Source organism: Octodon degus, unplaced genomic scaffold (assembly GCF_000260255.1).
Source record: "Octodon degus isolate 3935 unplaced genomic scaffold, OctDeg1.0 scaffold00083, whole genome shotgun sequence".
Classification (NCBI taxonomy): domain Eukaryota; kingdom Metazoa; phylum Chordata; class Mammalia; order Rodentia; family Octodontidae; genus Octodon; species Octodon degus.
Window position 1 is genome coordinate 166,961 of NW_004524659.1, and position 8,847 is coordinate 175,807.

Below are 8,847 nucleotides of genomic sequence, written 5' to 3' on the forward strand. Positions count from 1 at the left end.
TTTTTTTTTTTTTTTTGCTTTTTGAGACAAGGTCTTGCTCTATTGTCTAAGCCCTTAAACACACTAGATAACCCCAGCCTGGCCTTGAGCTCACTGCAAAGCTCCTGCCTCAGCCACCAGAGTGCTAGGACTGCAGGTGTGTCCCTTCACACCTCACCTAATGTTAGCCATGTCCAAACCCTGATTATCTACTTCATTTTTCTTTAACTGAAGGAGCTGTAAAGTTCTGAAGCAACTCCCACAAAGAATTTAGGGCTGGTGGTACAAGCCTGTGCTCCTAGCATTCCAGACCTCAGAGGCAGGAGGGTTGCCAGGTCAAAGCCAGCCTAAGCTACATAATGAGTTCAAGTCCCCTACCCCGAAAAAAGATAAAGTTTAAGAGAGAAAGGTTTGATGAAGAATGACAAGAGGACCATACTTGTTTTTAACACACTTTGTTATTAAAAGTCCCAGGGTCCCCACTTCTTAAGGGGACAGTCTTTGACCATTCAGTCCTTGCCAGACTTCCTGGGGTCCAGCCCAAACCCAAATATCACCAGCCCACATCCTCAGTTCCAAACAGCCTCAACGTATCTGTCAGCCAGCAGCCACACCTTTACGTAAGTCTTGACTGAGCATCCACACCCACACCCAGCCCATTCTTATGCGCACCTTCACCTCAGCCCATAATAAATGTCACCTCTCCTGTACCCGACAGATCTGACCTGCACCCAATATCCTCTGCCCTGAATTATGTGTTTTAGCTTCTTAGAGGAGAGGGACTATGTGTTATCATTTAAAAAAAAAAATTCTACAAAATTCTTATTAGCACTGTGTATTTTTCACATGGTAGCATGTGTCTATTAAAAAAATCGGTGCTCCTATTTTATGGAAGGGAAATCGAGTTTAACTGAGGTGCTTTTAAATCATGAAGGTCCTTAAGAGTAGAGATGATAATCCACTCATTTTATAATACTGGTGCCTGGCATAGTCATGTGCCACAGGCCGCTCTGAGGACAGTGGTCCCAAGAGATTCTATCACCTGGTGACAGCGCTGCCATCTTAGTTGATGAAGGTTCACTCTGTGATGTTCACAGAATGAGGGAATCTCCTAATAAACCATTTCTCAGAATATATCTCTGTCATTAAGCAACGCATGATTACATTTTCTGCAGAGCTAAAGGAATCAAGTCAGTACTTTCTCCACATACCTTCCGGTCATACTTCTAATTGCCAGGAAATTCAGGGCAAAGAGAAAAAGCAACACATGTGGCTGAAGAACCTAATTTCTAAGCCAGACTGACTGGGGTGGGAAAGCCTGCTGATATCCCTACTGGGCCCTGGACACAACCCCAGGGACTAAGGTTCCTAGTGTTCCTTTCCTGCCTCAAAACCCAGGTCCCACAGTCTTCTGGGAGATTCTCCATCACCTGGGAAGGGCAGGCCCCCAGAGGAATGAAGCAGCAGCAGTGCCTCCTGGGAAAACAATGGAATTTGCCAGGCAGTGCTAGATTTCCATCCCTGGATTTAAGACTACCCCGAGGAGGCAGGCTGGCTGCAAGGCCCATTTATTTCAATCCGATCCCAATTTTGCTAAATGGGCTGAAGAAGGGCAGGGAAGGATGAGGACTGCAGCCCCTGGAGATGACAGAGGTTAATAAAAGTTGCCAAAGAAATTAAATGTGTGTGTGTGTATGTGGGGGGGGGCAGGGGGAGGCTGGGAGCTCCCTGCATGCGGGAGAAGGCTGATGATTAAAGGGGGAACGTGTGAGATGGAAAGGAGAAAGAAATGAGCCTCAGCGGTGCCTGGGAGCTACGGAAGCATCCATCCTGGGTACTCCAAGAACTCAGTCGGGTTCCCATCACCCGAGATGAGGGGTGAGAAGGTGGCAAGTTGGAGAACAGGGCACTAGCAGGGCATTCAAGGCTCTCTGACTCTCTCCGCCTGGAGGTCTGCATGTCTGTCAGAAAGGACAAGGCCAGCCAGATAGCTCAGTGGATTACAGCAACTGCTTAGGCAGATGCAGGGACTGGAGTTCAATTGCCAGAGTGCCGTGTTGGCCCTGACCCCAGGGCACACTGAGACAGTTTGAGACTGGGCGTGGTGGCAGGCACCTGTAATCCCAGGGCTTGGGAGGCTGAAAACAGGAGGATCCCTGTGAATCCAATCTGTGTAGTGAGGCCCTGTACACCCTGTACTAACTAACTAACTAACTAACTAACTAACTAAAATTAACTATCAGAAAGTACATGCCCGGCAAAGCAGGAGGTAGTGCCTGCCAGGAGGGCTACCGCCCCCAGAAGGAGGGTGATACTCAGAAATGCTACTGTCATACACTGGGGCTCTGGCAAATGGAAGCATCTACAGAGATATCTGAACTGCTGTTCAGGGGGGTAAGAAACAGGTGAGTGTCAAAGTGCACCTCCAGGCATGTGTGAACGCCTGCACCCACATGGAGTGGGGCTGTCCACGGCCACACACAGCAGCAATGCCTAGGAGGCAGAGGTGTGCTTCGGGAGCTTGCTTTAAGATCCATCCTTTCTGAGGTCGGGGAATTAGCTCAGTAGAATAAGTGCTTACCTGGCAAGCGCAAGGGCATGGGTTCAATCCCTGGTTCCAAAAAGAAAAGATCTATCCTTTCTCTCCAGCCACCCCAACTTCCCTGCTTGCATTCTAGTCCTGGCCCTACCCTTAACAATTGTATCATCTTAGACAGTCTATTTAACTTTGTTGGGCCTCTGTTTCTCTACATGTAAAATGGGACTAATAATACCTGTCAACAGATTATTATTGGTATTAGTTACTAATATACGGAAATGCTTTTTTTTTTTTTTTTTTTTTGGCTGAACCAGGCATTGAACTCAGGCCCTTGCACTTGCCAGGGAAGCACTTATTCCACTGAGCCATCTCCCTAGCCCCTAAATTTCATACTTTTTTTTTTTTTTTTGCGGAACCAGGAATCGAACTCAGGCCCTTGCGCTTGCCAGGGAAGCGCTTATTCTACTGAGCCATCTCCCCGGCCTAGTTACTAATATATGGAAAGCCCTGCACAAAACCAAAAATTCTTCCTCCCTCACTCTGTGAGAGTTCTTTCTCTCCCTGATTTCTAGGACTACCCTCAGCCTGGCCTTACATTTCTGGATCCAGGACACAGAAGCCTCTTTATCCTTCTCCACTGAGGACCCCCCAATACCTGTTCTAGGTTGACACCCGCCCCCCAAGAGAAGGGACAGTCAACTGGCCAGAAGCCCTGGCAAGAAACCAGAAAGGAACTGGTAGGTCAGCAAGGGCCATAGCTCTCTCATCTCTAGACATAGAGAAAGGAGCATCCCTACCCTCAGATGGAATTTGCACCCTGAAATCAATCAGGGGGATTCAAGACTTTGGCTCTGAGCTCCCCCTGCAGCCCTACTTCCAGCCTCCTTGAACCATTCTACTGCTGAGCAAGCCTTTAACCTCTCTGGGGCTCTATTTTCCCGTCTATGACCTGGGAAAATAATGACCGTCTGAACTCCATCATGGAATACATTACCAAAATGGACAGAACACACAACACCCTTGCTAACATCTGAAACAAACAGATCAAAGCTATAAAAAGTCCTAAGGTGGGCAAGGCTGAGACCGTGGCAGTGCCGTGGTGTAGTGCTTGCCTCAGATGTGGGCAGCCCTGCTTGCACTCCCATTACCCAAAAAATAAAAACCCAATCCAAACAACAAGGGCAAAATCTCAAAAGGTGGGCGGAAAAGGGCTGGGACAACACAAACACTGAGGCAGGGCACAGTATTTATGATTCTACCCTCCACCGAGGGTATGCGGACATCTAAGTTTTGCCTTCTAGCAGATGGGTCATCAATTACCCAGGCAAGGGAGTGAGGAAGAGGAGGGCTGGCAGACCTGGGCTGAGGAGGGGAGAAAGGGGCTGTGGGAAACCGGATTAGAGGAGGGCCTGGGCCCCTTCTGACCTCAGGAGTTGTCAGCTTGCAGGCTTTGTAGTGAGACATGAAAGGGTTTGATTCTCAGAGCTAACACCCCAGGGAAGGCCCTCCCTGTGCAAGTTACTTAAACTCTCAATTTTGCTTCTCTTATCAGTAAAATGGCAATAACATTAATTTGAAACGCACACAGTAGGAATTCAATAAAAGGTAATTTTGATGCTTCAGTACCAGACCTGACCTCTGTGATCCCCCTTCACTGCCCCAGGCCAGCAGGTCCCCAGCCCACAGGCAAAGCCACCCAAGACTCTGGCTTCCTCTGTGCCCGGCACCAGACTGATGGAGCAGTGGATTCTGCAGCCTCTTGTTTTACGATTCTCCCTAAAGCCAGCATTGAATGGCACACGGGTGCTTCACAATTTGTAATTCATGCACCTGAAAAGCCATGTTTAATATTAGAAACAAACACAAGGCCGCAAGCCTTATTTGCCAACTAAAGCTTACTTAGTTCCACGGTCATCAAAGAAAAACAATTTAGCACCAAAAAATGTAGGACAGAATCTCAAAATAAAGGATGGTTTTAAATATCCAGGTGAGTTTACCTTTACAAGACAACCCCTTTTCCTCCTAGTCTCATTCTGCCACAAACCAGGAAGAACCCTGTCCTAGATCAGCAGCCATCCCCATGGCACGTAGGACCTCTGGCAAAGGGGGAGAAGCACAGGCCTCGGGCTCAGGTGGTTCCTAGATTGATGTGGTGGACAAAACCTGTCTAAACCTGTTTCTCATCCATGAAATGGGGATACTTTCAGAACAGATCTCAGGTCAGCGCTGTATAGATTAAATTAGCTAATCCTTATAAAGTAATTAGCATAAGTGCTCAATAAATGATCCATATTATTTCCAGACTCTCAAATGCTGCCACTGCAGGGCTAGGGTCCTTCCTTATTTCACAGGAGATGCGGCTCCTTGTCACCCCAATGCAAACGCTTCTTCTGCTTTGCCCTCCCTTCAAGTCCCTTCCTCAGACATTTTTAGAGGTCTCCAGTCCAAGGGAAAACTCTGTTTTCTCATTTGACTCCACCACAACTGGCTTCTGTCCAAGAGATTAAAAGGGGAGGCTGAATAAAGCCCAGGACCCAGAATGGGAGGCATGGGAGATCGAGGAGCGGCCAGATAGAAAGTCAGAACACAGCATTTCCCCAGCACTTCGGGGCCCAATGCTGTTCCTCACACGTTCCACAGATTAACGCATTCAATGGCCACACAACTCCATGAGGGGCTATTACTAGCCTCCCTGCATAGATGCGGAAACTGAGGTACAGAGAGCACAGAAATCACTCAAGCTGCTGTGACCAACCAGGTGCAAGGCAATGTGAGCCTGTGATTTGATCCCCCTTTAATACTGCTTCTCTCCAACGCCGCCCCAGCATCTTCGTCAAATCAATCCATTGATCAGATAGTTAAGGGGCCAGAAACTACAGAGTCCTGGAGGACAAAAAGAGGTCCTAGAGGAGTTTGATCAGGGCACAAAGTTCTCTGCGTGCCCGTGGGGTGGAGTGAGGACAGGCAGCCTCCTCACCTTACACCCCACCTTTGGAAAACCAAAGGCAGAGAGCTCTGGTAAGGAGCAGAAGTGGGAAGGCCCAGATGGCTCCTCCACCCCAGGGGCACTGAGGCCAGGGGCAGTGGCTCCTAGTACTTCCTTTGGGTCTCCCTTTGTGTGTAAGCTAGCAGAAGGTACAGCTCAGTCAAGGTCAGGGAGGGGGACCCAGTGTCCTGACTTTTGCCATTCTCCCCTGCCTGTGACCCAAGCTCAGTGCCCTGCTCTGCAGAAGTGGGGCATCTGAAGAGTGTGTGTGTGTGTGTGTGTGTGTGTGTGTGTGTGTACAGCACAGGGAGGGGAAGAGGGCAGATTCTCAACTGCTCTCCTGGTTTTGGGTCTTACCTTCTCCGCCACGATGTGGCTGTGCTCAGGGAGCTAAACACTAGGAACCTGGGATGCTACTGGGCCTCTTCCTCTTACCCCTTATTCCCCTCCAAGGCAGTGATACCAGTGCCAGGGGGAGCTCTGGGGGCTGGAGGGACAGATTTTTCTCCTCCTCCCACAGCCACCCCCCCTCTGGAGGCTGCTCCCGCCCGGGGCCGGCCTGTCATCCCACATTGCTCTGATTAGCTATAATCTTTCTTTTTCAATTTCTCCTCCCCGAGACGAGGGAGCGAGAAAATCTCCCAGAAAATGAATAAATATTTCAATTTTCGGCGCAATCAGTCTGAGGAGCCGGCGCATGATGGAAACAGGGGGAAGGATAATGGTTTTCATTTAGATAAGATACAGAAAATTATTTAGTGAAAAATGAAGATTGATGAAGCCCATTGAAATTCTTTAAAATGCAATTTTTATTTCTCAGCCTAGGCTGAATCTCCCCTTCCAGGCTCCTCTGCCCCCCCTTCAATTTTGTTGCTTTCTCTGACCACCTTCTCCCCTACCCCCTGAACCGCGGGGGAGGGGGCCCTGACCAGGGTCCCCCTTCCTCCCTCCCTCCGCTGGGCCCTCAGGGGTGATTTCCTCTCCCTCCTGCCCATCCTGATCCTCTCCTCGCTCTTCGCCACCCTCTATCCAAATACTTCTGCACATTTCCAGGAGGCCTGGAGTTCACCCATGTCCTCGGCAGGAAAGCTGCAGGGCTCAGTGCTCCCTAGCCCCCTCAGTCCCTTCCACGGGGTGAAAGGCATATAGCACATTTCTCTCGGACCATTTCTGTCCCGAATTCAATCCACATGTCTCTGCTGTTTCCTAACTGCAGCTTTTGTTCCTTAGAGCTCACTCGTATCCGTGTTGCTGACATGTGAGGGTCGCAGGAGGGGCAGACATCAGCCTCCCCCGACAGACAGCACCAACCCTGACCCGCCGCCCCTCCCCCCTCCCACACGGTAACTCTCCCCCCTCCCCTCTCCTCCTGCAGCCCAGCGGCGGAACAAAGTCAGAACTTCAGTCATCTTCCCAACTTTCTGCCAAGCCGGGCCTGGCCTGCCTTGGGGCAGGCCTCCTCCTTTCCCTCCACACCACCGCCCTTCCACACCACAGATGCATGCCCTAAAGGTGTCCCAGTAGGAAAGAGGAATGGAGAACTGCCTGCCCCCATCAGCTCAACGTTCCTCTGCCTTCAGCGCTGGGGAGAGGTTCAGAGAAACACCCCACCCCAAACACACACCCCTAAACCAGGAAGGAAGCAGAGAGAGGGCCAATGCCTGGGCTGTAACATCCCAGCGGACTTCTCTTTTCCCAGACCCCCCCACCATCTCCTCCATTTTGTACACTGTACATCTCTATAGGTGTCAGCCTATGTGGATGTCTGCTCAAGTTTCTTTGTTTGCTCGGGGTTTGGAGCGTGTGGGAGTGTGTCCGTGTGTCCTTGTGAACGCCTGCCTGCATACAGGGACTGTGTACACGAGTTTGGAAGCTGGGGTGTGTGGATCGGGAGCGCGTGTTCGTTTTGGAGGAGGAATCTGTCTTCCTGGGATGAGTCTGCTCTTTGTGTAGGTGTCTGTCTCCGTGTGGGGGACGTCTGTGGGTATGTCTACCTCTCAGTGGGTGAGCGGTCTGTCTCCGTGTCAGAAACTGTTTTATGGTGTTTGCGTATCAATTTCTGTGTGTCAGCTTCATTTTTCTGGGAGTGAGGAGGAGGAGCTCGGCGGGATTAAATCTTCCTTGGAGTCAGATCCAGGAGACAACCCACTCCCACAGACGCGGGCCAGGGCTGGACCCCTGAACCCTCTTCATCCTCACCCAGGACACAGCAACATCCTTGTCCCTTTCTACCGCCCCACTCACTTTCAGTCTGTCCCTGCGGGTTCCAAGTGAGCCCCAGAGAGCAACACTGCCCAGACCCGCCTGGGTGCCCCCATCAAGTGTCCCCGCGGTACCAGTGTGGCTTGCAGCTCTACTAGTAACTCCACTCCCCCTCCCCAGAGCCCGAACCCCGCCCGGACCCTAGGCACCCCGTTCCTCGTGAGGGGGAAGCTCCCGCTGCTGGCGTTGGAGCGCGGTTCTCGCTCCGGCGCCCCAGGGGCAGAGCTGAAGTAGGGGATCCCACGGCACATCTTCGGTCTCCAGCTTCCCGCGCACCCCCGCCAAATCTGAAATCCCACTCTCCCCAGCCTTCCCCGTAGCACGGCGCGGGGCGTTCGGATCCCCGACCCTAAGGCTCCCAGAGAGACGTGGGGTGTCCGGGTCCCTCTTTCAGTCCGACCCCGGCCCTCGAGGCCCCAGCGCTCTGCGCTCCCGCGCGGCGGGAGGAAAGTAGTTGGGCAGAGGAAAGGCGAACTCCTCGCCGCCCGCGCGGTGCCTCCGCGCCCCGGCCCCGACTCCGTGCTGGCCGCGCCGCGCCCCCGCCTTACCTTGGGAGAAAGTGTCGGAGAGGGCGAGGATCCAGACGAGGAGGCTCAGCATGCTGCCGCCCGCGCCGGGCCCGAGTCGCGGCGGGGAGAGGAGGGAGCGCGGGGAGGGAGCGGCCCCCGCCCGCACGCCGCCCTGCAGCCCGCCCGGCACCCGCGCCCGCGCGCACAAACTCACTTCCCTCCTCCGCGCGCTCCCCGCCCGGCCTCCTCCTCGGCCCGCCCCCTCCCGGGCTTTATCTCCGGGGTCTCTTCCGTCCGGGCGCCGCTCCCTCCCTTCCCTCCCCGCCCGCTTCTCCCTCCCCCTGACGTCCACTCTCCCCGACGGCGCCTCCTTCCCCCTCCCTCCTTCCCGCCTCCCTCCCCCTTGCCCCCGACGCGCGCGCACTCTCTCGCCCCGCGCCGCCCCGAGAGCCACCAAGGCACCCAGGGCCCGGGGAAGGGGCCCCCACCCAGAACCCCCAGCCCCGCACCCAGCGGGGACGCACCACCGCTGGGGCCCTCAGCCGAGGGGGTGCGGGGCAGGGACTACAGCA

At 53.1% G+C, this 8,847-nt stretch overlaps 1 protein-coding gene across 1 annotated transcript in view; it reads right to left on the reverse strand.

Annotated features, from left to right (window-relative positions):
• Positions 1-8,454, reverse strand: part of Kirrel1 (kirre like nephrin family adhesion molecule 1) — a 92,673-nt gene extending 84,219 nt beyond the window's left edge. The window contains 1 exon segment of the mRNA XM_023721438.1: positions 8,315-8,454. Coding sequence (XP_023577206.1) covers positions 8,315-8,366 — 52 coding nt within the window. The 5' untranslated portion in view covers positions 8,367-8,454.
• Between the last annotated feature and the right edge of the window lie 393 nt (positions 8,455-8,847).